This window comes from Pristis pectinata, chromosome 8, assembly GCF_009764475.1.
Source record: "Pristis pectinata isolate sPriPec2 chromosome 8, sPriPec2.1.pri, whole genome shotgun sequence".
Lineage (NCBI taxonomy): Eukaryota > Metazoa > Chordata > Chondrichthyes > Rhinopristiformes > Pristidae > Pristis > Pristis pectinata.
Genome location: NC_067412.1, coordinates 69,299,213 through 69,322,718, shown reverse-complemented (window position 1 = coordinate 69,322,718; position 23,506 = coordinate 69,299,213). Strand labels below are relative to the sequence as shown.

Genomic DNA, 23,506 nt, shown 5'->3' with positions numbered 1-23,506 from the left:
ATAAAGCAAAATGTTTTTATACAGAGAGATGGGAGATAAAGGAAGGCCTGAGAATGGACCTACAGGTGAATAGGGTTCATGGCTGAGCACCTATAGTGATGTTGCACAAGTCCATTGGTGTGTAACAAACAAGCATTCTTGTCCAGATTAGGAAGTTCTTGATTTATTTTTGGTAGATTTATTTACTAGGTTAATTGAAAGATGGCAGACCACCTCGGTACTGACAAAGGAAAGCTCATGCCATACGAGGTTCCCAGGAGGCTTCTCACCTCCTGGAGTTGCACAACAGCTGGGCATGTTAACAGATGGAGAAGGCTTTCGATGGTGTGCAGCAGCTGCTCGTGATGCAGTGCATCAATGTGGCTGAGAGCTTCACATTTAGGGTGTTCCACAAGGTGTCACTGTGAAGATTAAGAGTGTGTGGGCAGTGAGGGAATAAAGTATCAATAGACAGATAGTGATGACTAGACAGGTAGTGCAGGAATCTGCCAAGTGCTTCTCTCTCCATCCCTAATATAATTGAGGAAGATGGTGCCTCTGGGAAGCACAGCAAGAGCCAGTCTATATATGGCTTAGTAGTACAGAGGGATAGAAGGAAGTTCAGGGGAAAATATTTGTTAGTGAAGCAGTCAGACATTTCTGGGGTCATAGATGTGATCCCAGGGTCAAGGATACAGAAAATTCTGAGGGATTTGAAGGGTTAACAGTCAGAGGTCTTGATTCATGTTGATGCTAATCACATGGAACTGAGATGGGAGAGAGGGATGAGGACCTATAGGCAGATTATATAGAGACAGGAATATGACTAGTAAAGAGGACTTCAAATAGGTTGTAGTCTCTGAATTACTCCTAGTGCCATGCATTAGTGACCACAGAAATAGAAGACAGTGCATGTTAATATGTTGCTAAAAAGGTAGCATGGTGAGGAGGACTTGGAGTCACGGGACATTGGGACTGGTTCTGGAGCTGGTATAAAGGAGGTGGACAAGTATTTAAAAGGAACAAACTCTGGGGAAAGAGCAGGGGAATGGGGCTGATCAGATTGCTTTTATGAAAAGGCAGCACTGGACTAATGGAATGAATGGCCTCTTCCTGTGCTGTAATGATTCTACAATTCTACTTTTAAGCATTTGATTGCACATGAGCACTGATAAGACCCATGAGCACCTCCTGTAAAGCCCAAGCGGAAGAAACTTGAATTGTATTTAAAGATGCCCAAGGAAAACAAAATCTATCCCTTCATTTATAATGGATGCATGTGAATGTTTACTGGTGATAAAAAAAACTGATGGACACCTGATGAGAGTGGGAGGAAGAACACTGGGTTCAGCATAGGTTTCATGACTCATGAAAGCCCAGTGGAATTTCTCTATGCCTCTGAATAAGGGAAAAGCTTGTCTTGTGATATCTCAAAACAACAAAACAAAGACAAATCAGAGCCACAGGTTCTTTCAATGTGTTCTTTTGAGCAATATAAACATTAAAATGGGGAACTGTACGCTGTTCTGAGATGCAGAATTGAATGTATCTAAAATCATAGGGGAAAGTAAGATCTCTTTGTCCCACTGTCCTTATCATTAAGAAAAACTACTTTCTCATTGAAACCCCCCCACCCCCTCCCCACCTCCTTCCCCCCCCACCTCCTTCCCCCCCCACCAGCTTCCCACTCATTTGACCAACATATGATTGTGGGAGTATGGTCACATCATGGAAATATTGTAAGGTTTACTTGTGTTATAGTGAGTTGCAATTAACGGGGAACACACCTACTGCAGAGTTTTAAAAAAAGTGACAACCACAGCATCTCCTCCAACACATGATACCACATCTCACAGTCCAGCCTTGACATTAAAATCATGACCTATGCATGATTGCATATCAGAAAGTACACAACTACTAAAAATAAGCATGCATCCTGTCTTACTTTCTGTTCAGTGCTCTGGTTACAATGCAGAACAAAGGGCTGTACTTGAATGTCAATTTGCACTTTACTGATGTAATGAAGACCATTTGGTTTTACTGACAGTAATTTTAATGCATTTTGAACCCACCCTATTTTACTGGCTCAATTAAATGACTTACACAATGCCTCTAATGTATTAAAACAGCTCAACACGCTTTTGAGTGTGAGAGAAAGCAAAACCCAGCCTCTCAGCATTTCCAGTAGGCTCCATTTAACCCAAAATGTGAAATAGGAAACAAACTCCCATGTGCATAAGCATAAGCAGCAATCTCATAAGCAGCACTATAACTGAAATATTAAATCTTTGTTTTCAGTGCTCCCAGTAGTCCAGAAGTGAGGGGGCTGCTAAATTTAAAAGTGCATCTGTACTGGGCTTTGGAACCTCCCCAAGCAACCATGACCTGCCTGTGGAAAGGGCTGCTCGTGCCATTTAGAGCACAGACTTAATGCTCTGCTGATTGGTTGAGCAAACAATGAACAGCCACAAGAATGCTCTCAGGACAGGCTGTGGATGCAAGAGGAACCTCTGCACTGCTTTTATAGTAACAGCTTAAATAAGGAAATTGCTTTTTGTAATTTTGAAATAACTTGCTGCAAAAACACAGCTCCATGCTTACAATTACAATTATGTTCATTCAACTACAGTGGAGCAAGTTTAAGAAACATGTTATATTTCTCAAACTTCTGGGGGAAAAGAAATAAGAATATTAAGAGATAATTCCACTATGAACTAAGAAAAAAAAATTGTTGAGCAGAATAGGAACAGCCTCTTAAGATCTTTACTTTTTGTTCAATTTTCACTCTGTAAAGCACTCCAACCTATTTTTCTCTACAAGGGATGCTAGTACCCAGAAATTGCATCCTGCTGGCTGAAGATGAGCACTGAGCATTAAAGGTGGCATTGCCATGTTCATTTCCTCTCCAGATGTGGGCTGTACATTTTGAATAGTGTGTCAAGTTGCTGCCCAGGATGACAGCTCAAAAGTAACGTGACAACACTTTTATAGAGGAAAGGGCCTTATGACCATTTAGAACATCTTTGCAAAATTGGCTGGCATCCAAGCTAAGCCTGGTGGAAATTGTGCCACCAGGAATTTTTCCTCTCTACTGGCCTCCTGTCAAACACCTACTTCTAATGCTTAAACTGATTCATAACACACCAAAAGCAAAGGACAGAGGTCACTTAAGGTCAGCACTGTGGAAGGTAGGTTGGGGAGTGAAGGGTATTGGAATAAGTGCAACATACCTGTTCCTGAAGAAGGTTCATCTGCAAATACATATCTTCTGTTTCTTTCTTCAGTTTTTCATTTTCAGCTTGAGTGCGTTGTCGGTCTTTGCGTTCCGTCTTATAATCTGATTCAAAGAGCTTTGTCTACATTTCAGTAAATAATAAAATTCAATCTTGGATCAAACTTTATTAATTTCAGTCATTGTTAATACAAAACATCACAAATGTATGGAAAAGTTGACCTGCACAGTTGAAACAGGGATTTGTCCTTTTTAGAAAGGTTTATTATCTGTTTGAGGCACCAACTGCAAGATTGATTCAACTTGAGGAAGCCAGTGCTAACACCAGTTTCACTCAGACCATATCTTGGGATCACAGGTGAACAAAGTAACAGGTTTCTGAAAAATTCATAACCTTAATGAACACTATTTTTTATCCTGGTACATGACTATTAAAAAAAAATGAACTGCAAAAGTGCCAGGCAGATACATCTGCATATGAAATTGTATGTGCACTTTATTGCAGGATCTAAACCATTGTTTAAGCTTTAAGATAAATGAAAGGCAAGAGGAATCAAAATTCAGATAATAAAAAAGGTCAGATTCTTTAATTGTTATTGTAGTCTTTGGTCGTTTGCTCCCCAAACCAATATTCTTCCCCATTGTACCTTGATATACTTAACGTTTTAATATATTTTTTCACTTGCATTTTAAGTGACACACCATTACAGACTGAGGTAGGTGAATAAACCCATAGAGAAGCAAAATTGCACCCTACCTGACACACTAGAGCAGCCATTTGATCCAGAAGCTCCTTACACTCCTTCTGGGAGATCCCATAAGGAGATACATGTTGGGCCACTTCTGGCTTTGTCACTCCACATTGACCTTGCTCCCTTGCCTTTGCCAAGACCCGCCCGTGTTTTGCTGATGAGGGTGCTGCTTGTTTTTGATCTGCTTCTGGTTGTTGAGTGCCATTGGCTGCTGTTTCATCACTTAGAGTTGGTCTCCATGGCTCATCTTTCTAAACAAACATGCAAGTAAATCATGCAATATCAATAGATGCAAAACAATGCCTAGAATTTACTGTGCTTCATAATATTGATTTCAAATGTCTCAAATTAGACTATTATTTTCCTTGATTCTCCAATTACAAATCTGTGCTCAATTGACAGAAGAGTAACTTGAAAGGCTGTAGTGAGCACAATCAGGGACATTTGACCAACATTCCAGAAAGCAGGGACTGAGGCAGCACTGAACAATGCCTTATTTAACAGGGTCACTTTAGGGACAATGACCCCAATCTGATGAGGCAAGGATGGGTAACCCTCTGGATGGAATGCCTGGGTCACATTGATGAGTTTATTCTGAAATAGAACTATGTAGACAGGACCTTCTTAATGGTTGCTTCACTCCCAAACTTTGTTAGTTTTCTGCTATATTTAATGGTTATAATTCATGCTTGCAGCACAAGCTTAATAAATATTAATAGACAAATAATATCACTCCAGGGAAAATCAAAACACACTTAGCATTCAAAACATGTATTCTGTTGGTTAATTGTGATTTAAAAACCCAATTAAATCCCTGGAGGAAGTCCCACCCCGAGGCAATTAGCAGATTGTTTGAATAATAATTCTGGAACCTCGAGCACCATCTGAAATGCTCTGAGTCAGTTGTTGATAATTCAGCAAACTCAGTCCTGCCACTGGATTTAAAATGTACACAGCTATGATAATTAGCTGTGCAAGCTTATAGGGCAAGTGATGATATAGGCACTGCAAAAGTTCCAGCACTTTCCTGGAATTACTGTGTCATAAAAAGAATGAACTAATATCGATTGATGGTGTAAGTGTCCAACAGTTTCAGGTCCATTATCTTCCGATGTCAAAGCCCTAACCTCTCTGAACCTCTACACTTCTCCATTTTTCCTTCCTCCTTTAAGGTGCTCCTTAAAATCTCTTTGACTATTTTTCTCATGACTTGGTGTCAAATTTTTGATTTCTAATGATGCTCTGATACTTTTGAGATGTTTTACAATTTTAAAGCTGTTAAATAAATACAACTTGTTGCAAACAATTTTCCTTATCAACCATATCAAACTTTCATTAAGAAAAATTTCAGAGGATTGAGTAGAATATTTGAAAATTACTTGCAAGGAATTTAACATCGTAACATTATAAGCCTGCAAATTTATAAACCATTGTTGTGTATGTATACACACACACAAAAAAACAGACAGAATGCTTCATCCATCTTGCATAGAAGACTGTGAAAGAGCAAAATAGCAAGGATGCTGGAAATTTGAAATGAAATCAGAAAATGTTGGCAATACTCATCAGGTCAGACAGAATCTGTGGAAAAACAGAGATAATGGCCCTGATCTTGTGATCACTTAAGGCATGGGGGCAGGTGGTTGCATGTTATGTTGAGTCAGGTCAGTCTGATCACAGACAGAAATTAATTAAATAGAACTCTATTACTCTACATCAACCATCAGAAAAACAAATCAAATCATGATATATTTTTTGCATTTTTTGTGGCAACTTATGATTGTAAATGACTGCTCCAAACAATTGTAATTTTCATTGCCACCAAGATATTGCAGCAACAAATTCTATTACATATCTTAAATACAGAAATTCACAGGATGTCATATTGCATCAAATCTTTTGAACTAGGAATAATTTAGAGTTAGAGATATTAAGAATATTTAAAATGGAGTTGAATAAAATACTTCATGTGTTGCAGTCCTGAAGGGAATAGAAAAGTCCTTGACCCTGAGTTGAAGCTAAACTTACCAGTTATTAGCTTTGAGGATGCTAAATTTTGCCCACCACACAATTCCAGCAATTTGCAGGTTAAAGACTCACCAGTGATGGTTGGTCTCTTTCTCCCATGGTATGCAATTTATTTTCTAGTTGTCTCACATATTCTTGGAGCTGTTGATTCCTTTTCATCTCTTGCATAAAGGATTGCTCATAATACTCCCTTTTGCACTAATTTCAAAATAAACAAAAATATGCATTGATTAAAGATGAGTACTTAGTATTAATTGACAAACAAAATGTTTTGCATCATATATATTGACAAGAGGATGGGATGGGTACCAGCATTTAATAGAAAATTAGAAATAAATAATATGTTCATTATGAGTGAGAGCATTGGATAGTATTAGAGAAGGAAGTAGTACCATATTAGAAGAGAAAAGACTAGGAATAGCTATGAGGAATGCAAAGATGGATTTGTAATGCACATGTGTAAATGTAAATGCACAAGCTATGGGGAAAGAGGCTGGTGAGTTACAAGTACAAATAGTTGATAGCGGTGCATTTCTGAATTGTGTTATTAAGCATATTCTAGACCAGTGTGTTCTTAGTCTAGGTAGGGAGGTGGCATTGCTGGATTTGGTGCATAGCTATGCAGTGCACCAAATGTCAGTAGGAGAACAGTTGCATAAGAGTGGTCATCCTATGATAAGATTTAGATTAGTGAAGAGAAGGGCAAGAAATAATCAAAAGTAAATTGGAAGAGGGCTAACTTTAGTGGAATGAGAGGATCTGTCCAGGGTAAAATGAAACATAAGATTGATAGGTAGAAATGTAAAGGAACATCTGAAACCATTTAAAGGGGAACATGTTTTGGGTACAAGGTAGGTGTCTTCCCCTGGATGATGGAGAATATAATAAAGCAGGAAAAAAATATATTATGTACATCTGGTAAATTTTTCAAGCAAGATCCAGGCCAAATGTAACAAGAGCATAAATGAGGAATAGGTGATAGAATAAAATTAGACAAGCAAAGAGAACACATGAGAAAGGCATAGCACTAAACCAAAGGGAACCCAAATACTATCCATTAATGTTAATAGTGCAGAGATGATGTATATTTAAAGGAGAAGGACAAGAATATAATAAATATTTGTGTTAGTGTTTGCAAAGGAAGAGGATGCGATCAAAATATTAGTAGAATCAAGAGAGAGGCAGGATGTGCTGGAGAGGCTGTCTGTGCTTAAGTTCAGAGGCCCAGCTTACATGCTTAGGGAGGTGGGGATGGAAATAGTGGAGGACACCCTGGATATGGAGAGATAACAGAAAATTGGAAAGTGGCAAATGTGATAGACTTGTTCACAGATAGGGTTCAAGGATGTTCCTAATGACTGTAGATCAATCAACTTAATATTGGTGATGGACAAGGTTTAGAGAATGGAACAAAAATATAACCAGCACTTGGAGAAGCTCAAATTAATTATGGGCAGCCAGCACATTAGTAAAAAGCACAATGCATTTGGCTAACTCAAGTCAAATTTTTGGTGATACGTGATGAGAGGGAATTCAGCAGGTATTGTCTACTTGGATATCAAAAAAAGTGTTTCATAAAAAACCCACATAAAAGAGTAATTAACAAAACTAAGACATGAGATAGGAGAGTCAGTGTCAGTTGTATAAAGTACTGGTTCAAGGAAGACAAAAAGGTCATGATGAACAAAAAACAAACTGCTGAAGGAGCTCAGCGGGTCAGGCAGCATCCATGGAGGGGAAATGGATAGTTGACGTTTTGGGTCGAGACCGTTCATCTGGACTTCATCTACTCATGGTAAACAGCTGTATTTCAGACTGGGGATAGTAGTTGTGTTGGGATCATTTTTTTTTGGAATATGGAAATATGTGAGATGAAACACTTTGTCAGGGAGGATAGAGACTTCATGACACAGTTCTAAAGAGTGTTCAGGATCAAAGGGCCTGGGGGTTCATGTCCACAAATCTTTGAAGGTGGCAGGATATACTGAGGGAGTAGCCAGCAAACTACAGGGGATCTTGGGCTTCATAAACAGAAGACATTGGGATAAAAGCAGAGAGCTTGTAATAAATCTTCATAAAACTCTATTTAGGCCTCTACTAGTATATTGCATCCAGTTCTGGTTACCGCACCTTAAGGAGGATGTGAATATCCCTGAGAGAGCACAGAGGAGGTTTACCAGAGTGGTCCCAGGGCAGGGATGAGGGATTTTAGCTACAAGGTTAGGCTGGGGTTGTTCTCCATGGAGCAAAGTAGATTGAGTGGGGACTTGGTATGGATGTACAAGATAATGACAGCTTTAGTTAGATAAGATAGACAAAGAAAATCTGTCTGTATTAGGTAAATGTACAAGGACTGGGGGACACACGCTTAAGGTCTTGCAGTGAGCAATTGGGGGAGGGGTGGGGGAGGTAGAACTTTATTAAGACAGCAAGTGGTAATGAACTGAAATACCCTGCATGAGGATAGAGGAAGCAAAGGTAATAGATGACTTCATAAAGAAAATTTCATAGGCACATGAGGGAAATAACTTGCAGGACAGAAGGGATAGAGTGGAGAGTGGGACTGATTAGAGACACAAGAGACTGCAGATGCTGGAATCTGGAGCAACAAGCAATCTGCTGGAGGAACTCAGTGGGTTGGGCAGCATCTGTGGGGGGGGGTGGGGGGGGAAAGAAATTGTCAACGTTTTGGATCAAAACCCTGCATCAGGACTGAATGTTGGCTTTATATGGAGCCGGGCTCCTTCTGTGCAGTTATGACTGTATATTCACCACGGAGGCTAGGGTTACTGCATTAAATATAACATTGACCAACTAAAGAGTGCCATGGGAAACTACTACCACAATAAGATTCTAAAGTATTGACCTTCCACTGTTAATCCCTAGCTAAGCAATTCATTTATATGGGAGAGAATTTTAAACATCGCATCTAACACTGTTAACCTACTGACCCACGACAACACTAAAAACCTCCCACAGATTAATTTGAGGAAAGCATCTGTGCTGCTGCTACATTAATAATCAAATTAAACTAAGAAGCAAATTAGGAAGTAGATATATAGACCAGTATTTTTTCATATTCATTCAAGGGATGTGAGCTTTGCAGGCTGAGTCAACATTTAATTGCCCATCCCTAATTGCCCTTGAGAATGTGGTGGTGGGCTGCCTTCTTGAACCGCTGCTGTCCTTGAGTTATTAGCAGTTTCGCTCTGTTCTCCGTTTGTCAACATTTCCTGACAAGAATAAATGGAAATGGGGATTTAAACTTCCCACACTGTAGTAATCTCTTCCCATAACAGAACTCAGGGCACCATGACGGTGTGGTGTTTGTGTTGCCAGGGCAGTGAGGAATGTGCAGGGTGTCCGGATGCAACTGTCACAGTGTTGGGAAAAAGCATACATCAGGCGTGAAGCAAACAAATTACTAAAAGTGATTTTTTGTCCTGAAACAGTTTGATTAATGGAACTATTAAAAGTGTGGCAAGATCAGTTTTCCCTTCCACATATTAGGCCATGCTGTTAATACTAGACATGGTAACAAATCTGTCATAATATTTGGACCTGTAATCGTTATGATATCTACAGCTCTGTGCTATCTTATTTCTTTAGGACCTCCCTCCATATACAACTACTACCAAAAAGGTAATAATTGCATCAGAACCCACAGTATATCAGAGAATGTAATAGCAAAGCTTTTCTATATTTTGTCCTGCTTTAGCAAACAGAGGCTTAGACAACAGTGAAGCCTGCAATAAATTTTATTGGAGCAATCATATTTGAATCTAAACAGAGTAAAGCTGTGGACTATGTTTTGAAATATGCTCCTAGAGCACTCTCCAGCATGGTGCACCCAAAGCACATTAGTCCAACAGACCCAAACCCAACATGTACGTTTGTGGGTTCCAGTCAAACTACTATGGCAGACGTCTGTGCCCGAGACAAACAGGCACTTCTCAGTCAGCAGTAATAGCAGGACTGACTTTCAGCAATGGGTTCTCATTCGTGCTGCACACAGAAATTGAGTCAGAACTTGGCAGGAATGGCCACACCCACCTCGATGGCAGACCTGAACTTAACATTCTGATGCAAGTATTTTAATTTAACTCCCTTTCACAGTAAAATCCAAGGCATCATCAACCTATGAGGAACTCCCACTACAACATCATTTTCTTTTTAAGCTAAGCTTTGCATTGTGATGGAACTACTGCTTAGAGCACAAGCCTCAAATTTCTACTCGTACTTCTCAGCTAATACAAGAACTTGGACTTGGAGGAATATTGAATCTGAATGAACATTGTTCAGAAAAGCTTTTCTTAAGGAGTCATATTTGCAAATATCTAAGGGTCACTGATCTTCAATGACCAGCTTTCCCCATGTTAACTAATCACTCTGGTGATGGAAATCAGTTTCTATCCAGTAGCCTGATTTTCCACAAATTTTTATCTATGGCTAAAACACCTGAAGTAAATCAATAATCACAAACCTGGAATAAAATTATAAACAAATGAAAGCATAAAATTGAACCTGAATTTTTGGTTTAACTTGCACTTGGATTTTGAATACTTGAATTTCTCTCCAACTGCCCTGATTGTTGATTAAGCAAGTTCTGGATGAGGGCAGTTATGTCCTCAAAATGTCCTAAATGCTTTAAGCCAATGTAGTTATAAAGTATAGTCACAGTTTTATTGTAGGATCACCTGGTAGATAATTTGAATACAAACAAGCAGCAATGAGAGAAATTACTACAAAAACTGTTAATGGTGTTGGTGACTTGGAAACTAGGAGATTTTCCCTGCTTCTCTTAGCATGGGAATGTCATATTATTTAATTTACATGCAGCTGCCAATAATAGCCTCAGTTCAGCATCTTATCTGAAAAGTGGCAGTCTGGCAGTACAGCACTCCCTCAGTGCTGCAATGAAAATGTAGATAATGTGGAATGGATCTTGAACCCTTAAGCAGAAGGGCTTACTATTACACTGACAAGAAGTTTAATCTGAACATAACTGCTTCTTAACTGCCATATTAGGCTGTCTGGTCTCACCCTATCAGAGATATTCACTCTGTTCCACCCATCCCTCTCTGCTACATAAACCGACTTATTTCTCTCTTTCACAGTTCTGAGGAAGGATCCCAGACCCAAATGTCACCAATTTCTCGCCTGCTGAGTGTTTTTAGAATTTTCAGGCAAAAATCTGTTTTTATTTCAGATTTTCAGCATTTGTGTTTTTTTTATTTTCGTGAACCCATGAACTTCTGATTCAGAGGCAGAGCCCTTGAGCTAGGGCTAGTATACAGTAGATACCTGATATGAAAGGATCATGAAGCTACAGTGTGGATCCCACTGAACAGATTCAGGTAGAAGCAAAATACTTAGTCACTCATATCTTTCTCAATTGCTATTCCATCACAAGTGTTCTGCTCGAAATGGGGAAAGCAAACTGCAGCACCACAATACATCATGTCTTTTCTGTGTTACAACTGAATGTCTGGCAACAACAAAGACAGTTCTGTATTAAATCTATTTATCACAATGTTGCAAGTACTTTTGACATTCTCCACAGACTCAGCAGCATGACCTTCATCATAATACACTTGAGATAAACAATCTGCTATTGACTTTATGCAAAGGGATACTTTAGAACTGATAGATTATATATGTCTGCTCTTATCACCTTTATTGTGACTGAACTAAGAGCATGACATTTTGTCATCTGCCAAGAGGTAACATGGTTATTGTAGGGTTTAACAAATTAGCAATTCTAAAGGAAACTTTTTCTGAATATATAAACTTACGATGTACTTCAGAAAAAATATTCGACTTGTTAAGATGATAATGCTAGAAGCTTCAAAAAAAGTTCTCTTCTAAATAAGCATACTGCATTGCTGTACATGATTACCAAAAGAATTGCACATTCATCTAGCTGCTCTTATTTTGCAACTTACAAATCCTAATTCTTTATTTAAAGCAGCACTGGACTTGGGTTCTAGTTATAAACAGAGTTTAAAATTCTGCACCATTATTAGAGACTACTGTCAGGGAACAGAAACATTTTTCCTGTGTAAACATACAAAACATTATAGAATGAAAAAATATTTCTAAGAAGATTGTTGACTATAACTCAAAGTGCAATATAATTTAGGATTCCCAATGGATTCTTAAATCACTTTGAGAAGTTCTCAAGATCAATGAATATGATCCAACTTGTATTGCATTCTTCATTCAGGTTTATTTAGTATCCCTACCCTGTATCTGACAAACTTTATACTATTCCTTCAATCCACTGGGTCCCATTACATTTCAGGTCAACATGAAACGTTTACAAGATGATTCTCTATATGTCACATAATGGGAAGATCACATCTTGACACCTTTGTGACAAAGGCACCACCGATCATATTGTAAGACTATATTCATTCCAAACTAGAAAAATAACAAAAGCTGGCAAATAGCATTAGAAAACCTGGCAAAATGCATAAACTGTTCTCAAACCATGTAAAACCTTTGTAACTTTACTGTTGGTTTAGGGCCCAAAATTGAGCCTCTGACTCTGATTTTACTAGGGTTTTGTAGAATTAGTTCGGCGATACCCATGACGCAGACGTAGGCAAGAACCATCACTAATGTATATCCATTGGAGAAATTTAAAAAAAATCCGTGTAAGACCTTGTGCCTAGCACTTTTTCATTTCAAAACTTAATAGATTTTTCAGATTAAAAGATAAAAGAAAATCCGTGTGACATATAGATTTCCAGCAAACCATTTTTTACCCAAAACTTACTTCAACTGCCACTAACCTCAATCCAACCCCCAAGTTCTTATGGACTCACACCCAACTTCACAATCCAGTTCACAAAAACCACACTAACCCCACCAGACTGAATTCACAGAGATACTAGATCTCATCCATTTCTCCATCCATTTCAGCTTAAAAAAAAATTATTCCACACTATTTTGTTTTTGGCATTAATCATGTCATAGCTCAGCCTTACTTTGCTTGTGAAAGTCATGTAAACTTCAGTTGCCAAGTTCACAGAGCAGCCTTGTTGATTTTCCCCAGGTAACACCATGCTGAAACTGTAATTCCCTATTAGTGTGTTGCAAGTTCTCACTGTTATCAGCGTGTAGCCCAAAAGGTGCAGTCAGCTCTTAAAAGAGACATATGTAGCAAAACCCAGATCAAGAATGCTCTTGATTCATAGTTGCTCAACAATGATTAAAGAACTGTTCTAAATTTCCATTGCGGCATTTCAAGAGGAACTACAGAATGCCGTCAAGAAATGTTTAATATTGACTGCAAGCTGAAGAAGGATTTGCAAAAGGAGTCACTCATAATCAAAGACAACTAAATTACTTTCTCCCCATAACATCTACAGTACGACTACTCACAGAATTTTCAAGTCAATGGATAAGTGTTTACTGGAGTAAGAAATACAAGGTAATAATAAGCTTAGAGATCCCCCTGCAAAAACAAATTCTGAAAACTGATGACAAGAATTAATTAAATCGAGCAATATGCACAGATGGTACAAGCAATTAATTGTAAAGACTGTTACTTTTGTATTATAAATAGTGATGCAGGTTTGAGGAACTGCAAGGGACCTTGGACAGAGTAAATCACTCTGTATGGATGATAGCGAGCTCCTGTGAATAATCGCTGTGGTGAGATACCCTCAGATTCAGAGTTGAAGAGAGACATATCTGAGTTGACGTTACAGTTAAGAACTTAAGCTATGTAATACCATTAGAAGACAAAGACTACTAGTGCATGACATTTTGTTGAAATAATTTATCTCTTATTCTTTTCAAGTTTCTTGTACTATATTATTTGTAGTGCCTAATTAATTTAAATAAACTTTTGAAGAGTTCTGGGTTGTGCTGGAATTTCTAGTTTTACCCCACCAGGTTGGGTTCAGGCCAAATTCAGAAAAGGTACGATGGAAACAATTAATATACACCAACACAATCTACATACTTCCAGCTACAAGGGTGTATTGCTACTGAAAGAAAGGATACTATTTTGTTGTCAGTGGGTGGGAGAGTGCTCCCTGGAGCCAGATGGACCTGGACAGGCTGGGGAAGAACAGTGCCCAGGGGAGGCATGCTCTTTGTACAAACGTGCCATGGATTCCCTCTAGTGAATCAGCCAGGAGATTGCCAGGGAACTCTCTTTAAGGACACAAGTGAAATCTACCAATGCCTGCACTTTATTGTCTGTTCCCCCTACTCCTATGGGTTGAAGGGAAAATGAAGCTCTCTCTCCTTCAGTATACAGTTAAAACAAAAAGTTAATTACAAATGTGATAGATAACATCAGGGTTAATCTTTCTAATGCAGCATGAGCAGCAAATCACAAGACATGACTGAGATTGAGAGTCGTTGCTGCCTGGAAGGATCCCAAGTCCAGGAAGTGAAAGAGAAACCATTGACCATGGACGTCAGGACAATGCAGTAATGGAAAATATCACAAATCTCAGTGAGAACAAAGAACATCCACCTCTGCTTGTCCATGCTGGTGTACTGTGGCCCTTCTCTCACGAGTATTGCTGGTACTCTGCCTTTCCACCAATCCAAAGCACCTCTTCCACCTCCTCCTTTCTTCCGTAATGGAACACATGGAAAAAAACAAGTTCTTCCAGCATTTCTACTTTTATTTCTTTTCCCCCACTAGCATTGCTTTAAACTGTCCTTTTCTTCCTCGTTTTTTTGTTGCCTTTCTTTTCTCCTATCCCATTACAGTTAAACGCTCAGCAACCCTTTACAGCACGTAACTTGCTCTTCACTTTCCCATTCCATTGCCTGCCTCCCTTCACTCACATTCACTCCCCTCCACTACCATCCATTTCTTTTTTATGCCATCCAATATTGTGCATTTTGCCCATTTTTGTCAAATATTTCTACTTTAGCCTTGTTCACCATTTCCCCCAACCTGGCCTAGAGATCTAATTACTGGGATTGCCAAAATGTGTAGGAGCTCTTGTTCTTGCTTACAGTGTTTATAGATGGCATTCTGGGATACTAATCAGATATGGTTAGTGTCCAAAACAGTGAATTCAAGAGTAAACTAGTGATGCAGGTTGGTCAAATTGATCAGCCCACAAATTGGTGAAAGTCAGAGAGAGCAATGTTTCACACCTAATTTAGCAGACAACTACATGATCCAGAGTAAACATCATGGGGAATCTGTACCTGCTCATTATCTAGTTTCTTAGAAAGTGCACATGCATGTTGATTGGTTTCTGAAACCTCCATCTGTAGTACTGTCACTCTCTGCTGGAGTTCACTGGTGGTTACTCGATAGATCTGGTCCCAGTCTTGGTTCAGTTTCATCAGCTGAAAGAATTCATATGGTAAGAATGGAAGCAAACAATCCTATTAGCTTGTGTTCAGTAACTTCAATGTTTCTTTACGAAATAACATTAATTACTATAGAGAATTCCCAATCAATTGCCCATTATGCCTTAGTAAGCTTGGAGCAGTGATTCAATGAATGATACTTCACCATTAATTCAGTCATGGATTGAACTAATTGACAGATTGTGTACTCTCTGTTCACAAAATGGTTTCTCTATGAATTGTAATCCTCTTAACATCTTAAAACCTCGATTAGAATACTCCTCACTCAACAATACATTAGACATACCAATCAATCTAACCTGTGAATTTAATCATTTAAGTTCTTGTATCATTCTGGTGAATCTCCACTGTACTTCTTCAAAATGAATTTAGCTTTCTTGAGGTGTGGAGCTCACAACTGATCTGTACGCAAATGGGACCTGATTAAAGCTGTATCTAACCGAAGCACAACTTCCTCACTTTTGCATTTCAAACCAAATTGAAATGATAGCAAATATTCATAGATTTTTTGTAATAACTTCTTGCATATTCTCTTAACGGTTTTTCTGCTTAGACTCGCAAATCTTTTTTCTCCTACAAAATCCCTAATTTCTCACTATTTAGAAATGTATTTATTTACAACAATTTATGATCCAAAACTAGCAAACCACAATATCAGTGAGCTGTATTTTCCATGGTCTTGCTCACTTATGCTACCTGTTTCTGTTCTGTTCCAACTCCCTTCTGCAGTGGATTGGCATATTTGCAAGTACAGCTTTCTAATCCTTTATACAAGTCAATGATAAATAAAGTTAAGGTCAACAACAGATCCCTGGGGAAAACTATCACTAATGTCCCAAAAAATCAGAAGTCCTTCTTTTATCTCCACTCTCTGCTCCTCAACTTCTGATCCAAGTCAAAAGGTTATTTCTGGTTCAACGTGCTCTCATTCTGTTTGATAATTTCTTCAATGGAACCATTCTGGAAGTCCATACAGATCATATCTAAATTTCCTTACTTGCTTATTAGTGATCCTCAAAAAAATTCAACTGGATTTATCATGTGACTGATGTGGTTCTCACTGTTAAGCTCATACTTGTTCAAGTGTTGTCACTCCATCCCCAATGATAAATTCAAGTTCTTTTCTGGCAAGAGTTGTTAAAATGGCAAGCATCTAATTGCTTAGTTTCTCTCTCCTGCCCTTAAATGATGGAGTAACATCATAGCATTTCTCATCTAACTCTATAAAAGCCCAATTAAGAGAACTATGCCATATTATGACTAGTAATTCTGCAATTCCCACCCTTAGTTTCCCCCCTTGGTTATAAAATTAGGAGGCCCTGGATTATTGTTTGAAATTGCATTATTTTCTCCATTATCATCTAGTTACATAATGAATCCAGTAAGTTTTTCCCCTCAATTTTTCCTCTCCCTCTACTGTGGAAATAAACACATTGATTTAATAAATCTGCAATTGCCTTCCTGCCCATCTTGCACGGACATTTATCTTGAGTGGTCACTGCCTGTATCATTACATGCCCTAATCATCTGATGAAGGCAGAACAACATTTAAAGTACAGAATGGAATGAAACCACAGCATAGTACAAATGCTTTGCTATGAGGAACAGTGTAAGCAACCTCTCCCAATGACATTGAACATTAAAACAATGCGCAGATAAACTACCTTCTGATCTCATGGTATAGCAAATGCAGTACTGCCATCTCACATAGACATGCGTGTTAAACATGGCTATTGACAAATCAATAAATACGTCCCATGCTACGTTGTGTACCTCTATCCTCGAAGTTATGCTGCAATATATTTTCATGCACCATGAAAATCAGTCTGCCTCCTGTCTTCCACTCACTCCTCTGATAATATTCATTTAAAAAAATACTCCAAAGCAACAGGGACACATCCACCAACCACAAGCTTCTCCAGTGGTCACATATTGCTGACAATAATAATGCCCCAAACAAAGGTTACTTCCCCTATCACACAAGGGAGATCAACTGGCATTAAAACACCATGTTTATATTTTTACTCTACACATAGATTTCTATAGGATTTTTAAACAGGTAGATTCTGAATTATTCAAACTTTATAAAATTTCAAATATTCAAAGAACCAAAATGTTCTCCCATCACCTGGCTTACATTTTTTAAAATCAAATTTAAAAGAGATGACAGGTTCAGTGTTGTTTAATTGGGCTTTCTGTGAACTTGCTTGTCTGTAGAGGTTGTTTCCACTTCAACAGCGATCATGCTATAACATTCATTGATTATACCCAGTTTTAGGATGTCCCAAGGTCATGAAAGACATTGGCACAGATTTTGTTGGAATGGGCCAGTTGCAGTCTGCAGTCACCCTATGACTGAACCTATCTGGTTTGGATAGGAAAATCCTACTTTACTATCCTGAGGAGTCCTAGAGTCTAGTGATGAGCCCTGAGTGAGAGCAGGCCCTCCAAAAAGTGCACTTGCCTCTAACATGTCCCTGAAAACCTTTGATATTTTTAAATATATACAGCATATAGAAATAATTAGTAACTATTAAAATGAGGTAAAGAATTGAACATTAAAATATTTTAAAAGCAATAAAAATGCCAAATATTTTATGTAATTAAAAATGTTTCAACTAAACACAAATGATTAGAAGAATACCTTTCTCTCATCTTTCTTTCCCATAGCTCTATAACCTCCTTTGAAATTAGTGGGGCTGCAAATCCTGTTCCATATCAAGTGTGGTGCAGGATCCCAGAGCTGATTTCAGTCTAAGCAAGACTCCAGGGAGAGTGTATTGAAATGCACAGTGTCAGCTATTTCTAAAATTTAGGACTTATTTTTTGAGTAATCATGTATTAAAAACCATGGACCTACTTATATTTACCAGCAAAATCTGTGACATTTAGTAATGCAAGTTATATCTTTACAGACAATTTTAAGTAATTAATTCTTTGAATTGAGCTTGGACATTTTTACCTTTCATATTTTTTCAACAATCATTCAGATTAATAGTTATTTTTAGTTACTCATAGAAAAAAAAGGCAGAAAATTATTTAATTAGAAAATGGAGTCAAACCACAAAATACAAAAAAAAACCTTGCTATAATAACCAACAATAAGCAACTTCTTCCTCGATGAGGCTGGTTATAATGGATTTGGTATCCCAGTTAGTAATATGTGCTGCCCTGACTGATGCTGGAAATGCCATTGACACCTAAGGGACAAACATTTAACTATGCATGTCAAGGCATAAATATCCTTGTGACATGTGCTTGATTGCTTTGTAGAGAAAAGACCTGTGCTGATTATAAAGTGCTTTCTGTGTTTTACTTTACACAGAAGGGAAACTCCAGCAAGGTCTTGCTCAATAGATTTTTGGCAACGCAAATAACTTCATGTACGCAAACTTCTTAACAAAACAGAGAAGTGCAAGAGGGCAGATACCTTTTGGTTAATGCGTCTCAGTTCAGTGTTCCTGTTCAGAAGTAGCAGCTTCTCCTCATCTGCTGTAGTGACACTCATGCTTTCTGTGATAAAGGTCACATTCTCCTCGTCTCCTAACTCAGTCCCATTTTGTATTTGGAACGACTCATTTGTTTTCCTTGAGATGCTTCCTCTAAAGAAAAGATATTGTTGAATATTGGGAGGTCATCAACCTGGGACATTTTTGTTAGGCATTCATACAACACAATGAACACGATCAGTAACGCTGTAAAATTTAGAATATCTGAGAAGGTTCGGAAGGCAGATTTCACCTCCACTGCAAGCAAATGCAAGCAATTATCATTTGCAGCAGACAGTGCATGCAAAACTTCCCCATCAATGAGATAAACATCTTGTACTCTTATGACTGTAGTGTCCAAACTTTCCAATCAAATTTCAGATCTTCAACTGAGATAGTTTCACTTCAACTTGTATTTTATTTACCAAGCCAACATTAGTAAGTTTCCAATGTTTATGTTTCATGTTAGGAACTAAGGATGCTGGAGATGAGGCCCAGTATTGGGGACATGAGAGGAAATGAGCTATGTCGGATCCTTGTGGCTGAGAAAGATCAGTTGGTGGGGAGGAGTGGGGTGCTCCAAGGAAAGAGAGCTAACTATGGCACTTACCTCAGTGAGGTCATCGTCCAGAGCTATTTTATAAAAACCTAATTATCCTACAAGTGATCAACAATGGTCTTTCCCTGGACAACGTAGATTAATGCCCATCATTTTTGCCCCCTAGCCCCTCCCCCGCCCAACCCCCAGCTATGCTCCTATGACGTAATCTGATGCAAATTTATGTCAGACTCACAAGCATACTTCATGTCTGAAAGTGTCTGATTGAATTTCCAAAGTGAAGTGAAATGACCCAGAAAGAACATTACTTCACTCTGTGGCAAGATTTTCAATTTTATGCAACTGAAATAAATAGTATTGCATAATATAACTTCTTACGGGGAGTTCAATCACAGATTACGCACAGCATTATAAGCTCTATGAGGCCTATCTGTTCAGCACCCAGTCTACTTTACTGCTAAACAAAAAAAAAATTTCTTCTTAGTGTTATGCCTTCCAAGAGCAATTATGTTCAAACTATTTTGCACTTCATGAGTTTTCTGAAATTGCTAGTTAATTTCTAGTCAACGAGCTTCAGTTTCATTATTGTGGTACATCTAATATAGATTGTGAACAATAATTATTTCTTTAAGTAGTATGTTATGTGACTAACTGCTCTCTGGGCTGCAACCGTGATTACAGAAAGTTCCAGAGGCCATCTGCAAGGAGCTCTTGAATAAACTACATACATAGTTGAGCTGCTCATGCCTCACATGTATATAAACTCAAACTGTAGACTTTGTTACCACTTAAAACCCACTGGGTACACACACGTTACACTGGTGACAAGGATATAACAGCAAGGAATCACACCAACCAAAAATAACAAAGCTGTCAATGATGCTAAATGACTACACAACAGTATTGCTAAGGCTAATCTGTGAAACTCACAACTGATTGCATTGAGTCTGAGATGCTAAATGGAGCAGCAGGGGAGTAAAGTCAGCATGAACAAAATGTGCTGGAAATAAAAAGATAGGCCTGTGAATTCTAGAAAGTGGCAGTTCGGTCCCAGACCAGTTACACTGCAACCTCAGTAGTGATGACAAAATTCAAAAGCCCTTCCATTTGTACATTGAAGTGGGCCAGGATAAATTAAATGTTCAGAATGAGGCTAGATGCAAATAGGGACAGAAATCCTCGTACCAGAAATAAAGCCAGATACTGTGCACTATTGGTCGATTTTACTCGAGCATTGTGGACAATCGATGTCCCATTTAACGAAGCAATAAAAAAGTTGCAAAACAACTTCAACCCAGTAGTCATAAAGCTCATATAAGAGGTCAGGAGAAATGATTCATGATTACGCAATCATTCTCAAAAAGCTAACACAGCATTGCAATTTTGATACATTCTTGGATTGCATGCTCTGAGATAAGCTTGTGTGCAGATTGATGGGTGAACATATCCAGTCTAATCTAAGAGCCAACTTTAGAACAGGCATGCAAGAAATCTGCATCTATGGAAATGGCCTCTAAAGATACAAAGGAGATTTTGTTGGTACAAAATTTTAAACACAACGAATGACATAAGTAACACTGTGAGCTCCAACACCGAACCTGGATCACATGAGAGCAAATGACACAAATAACAAGTTTGACGGGAAGTTCTGACCCTGTTGCAGTGGGACTCATTCAACAAAAGAGTGTCAGCTCAGAGAAACAAAATGCTTTAAATGCAGAAATCAAAATCACATAGCCTCTGTAAGCTGGACTAAACTGTAATGCAAGGAAGACAAATGAAGTAGAAAACTGCAGAAGGGAAGGATGCATAATATTGAGGACAATGAACAATGCAAGGAGCGCGTTGTCACCAGCATCTATGTCACTAATGGCAATAAAAGACTGCAATTTTAAAGTTGAAGTAATGATTAACTGTCAGGAGATTGACACAGCCATTGCAGGAAGGGATACACATCACCATACATTTAGGAAGGCACCATTAACAAGAAGCACATTGACGTTGAGTGCAAAGTTGAGTTCTTCTCTCCCAGGGTCATGACTCTGGAATTCTCTGCCTCAGAGGAACGGCAACATAGTGGCACAGCTGTTGTGACACAGTTCTAATGCTCCAGGTTCGATCCAGATCTCCAGTGCTGTCTGTATGGGTTTGGACGTTCTGCCGGTGACCATGCATGTTTCCCACTGGTACTTCGGTTTCTTCCCACATCCCAATGATGTGCTGGTGGATTAATCGGCCACTGCCTATCGTACTGGTGTAGGTGGGTGGTAGGAAAATGGGGTGGTTGGGCAGGGTGTGTGGGGGTTGCAAAAAGAGTTGATGGGCATGTGAACGAGGATAGCTTACAGGGAAATAAGCAGGTAAGTAGGGGAATGGAACTGATAGGATTGCTTTGAATGCTGCCATTGACTCATTGGAATGGATGGCCTCCTGTGTCATAAGAGAATATAAGAATGAAAAATATCAGAATAATATGAGTTGTATTATCAAAAAAATTAAAAACATTGAATTTACTTAAGGTGGAGATATGCAGACATTTGCATTATCAGGAGGTCAGTGATTATGGAGAGAGAGTGAGAAGGTAATATTGAGATTAAGATTGGGCCAGTCATAATCTTATTGAATGATGGGGGTGACTGATCTACTCCTGCTCCTGTTTCTTGTGTTCTCATGAAAGTATATTGTGGCAAGACCCAAGAAAGTTAAGAAAATGGAGCATATAATCCTTTACAACAAGCAAAAGCAAGGCTATAATAGCTTATTATGTGAACAAACCAACTCTGCTCTGGAGTAATTGACTGAGAAAGTTTTGAATAGACAATAGATTAGGAAAAACAGTTTAGTGCGAATACATCATGATGTTACTTAAAGCAGTTTCTGGTACAATAGGAAGAAATATTTATGATGCATATGTGGACAGCAAAGGCACCAAGCTTGCACTCATATTAAGTAAAATACCAAATCAATCTATTTGTAAACTTAGACCCATACTTAATCTGCATAAAACCCATGTAGTAGAAGACCCAAGCAAACTGGTGGGACACGGGATATTGGTAAAGATATCACAGAATAGTTGGGAGCACCCATCGTGGTGGTACCCATAATAGGATAGGAACGTCTAGGTCTGTGAAGATTATAAAGCGACTCTGAATAAAGCAGTGAGTGTTGAACAATACCATCCGTCCATTTCAAGGTCTTTATGCCAGTTTGGCAGGGGTGAAAGTCTTCATGAAATGGGAATTGTCTTGTGTATGTGCCCAGCTTAATGTAGGCCAAGGAAGCTAATTCCACTTGACAATTAACACCCACAAAGGCTTTTTACCTCCATATGTAAAAGGGGTAAAATCATCACTAAACATATTCCAAATGACTGGGTATAGGATGTTGCAGGAGGACCAGCAATGTTTGTGCAATCAAGATGCACAAGGATTCTCCTCCTCCATGGAGGAGAAAACCTTTGCATACTTGTGGAAATGTTCAGAAGAATTCAAAGCAGGAATCGCAAAAAGTTAACAAGCAGATACAGCAAGCATGATGGCCCTTACAGGAAAGAGGTTGGAGTTAAGAACAAGAAAGTATCATTACAGTTGCACAGAACATTGGAGAGGCCACATTTGGAATACGGTGCACAGTGTCGGTCCCCTGACCCAAAAAAGGAATATAGTAATTTTGGAGGCAGTCCAAAGAAAATTCACCAGGCTAATTCCTGGCATGATAGGGTTGTCCTGTCAAGAGACGTCCCACTAGTGAGTCCTGATTGGTGCATTATTACACCATCTTCCTGCTAAGCTTGCAGTACTTCATACTATCCGTTGAGGTAAGTAATTGGTCACATCATGATCTGTGGTCATGGGAAACATTGTTTACACTTCAAGCACATTGACCAAAAATAAAAAGAAACTCAGAATGAGAAGCAGCCATCGGTAATTACATACAAAGTTACAAGGTTTTGTTATTTCTCACTGGGAAGACCACTCATATTAATTTCTAACTGTAAGCCATTCTGGGGCCAAAGTCAGCTATTCCCACAATGGTGATATCAAGGACAAGGATCTGGGCTTCAACTATCCCAATACAGCTGTGACATTGAGTATAGAGCATCAAAACAAAA

General features: G+C 38.6%; 1 protein-coding gene across 1 annotated transcript in view; it reads right to left on the bottom strand.

The window, feature by feature from the left end:
- Positions 1-23,506, bottom strand: part of si:ch211-153b23.7 (TNFAIP3-interacting protein 1) — a 39,306-nt gene that overhangs the window by 3,719 nt on the left and 12,081 nt on the right. The window contains exons 3-7 of the mRNA XM_052021668.1: positions 18,779-18,950; positions 15,181-15,324; positions 6,064-6,189; positions 3,969-4,214; positions 3,210-3,335 (exon numbers count right to left, since the gene is read on the bottom strand). Coding sequence (XP_051877628.1) covers positions 3,210-3,335; positions 3,969-4,214; positions 6,064-6,189; positions 15,181-15,324; positions 18,779-18,950 — 814 coding nt within the window. The remainder of the gene's footprint in view (positions 1-3,209; positions 3,336-3,968; positions 4,215-6,063; positions 6,190-15,180; positions 15,325-18,778; positions 18,951-23,506) is intronic.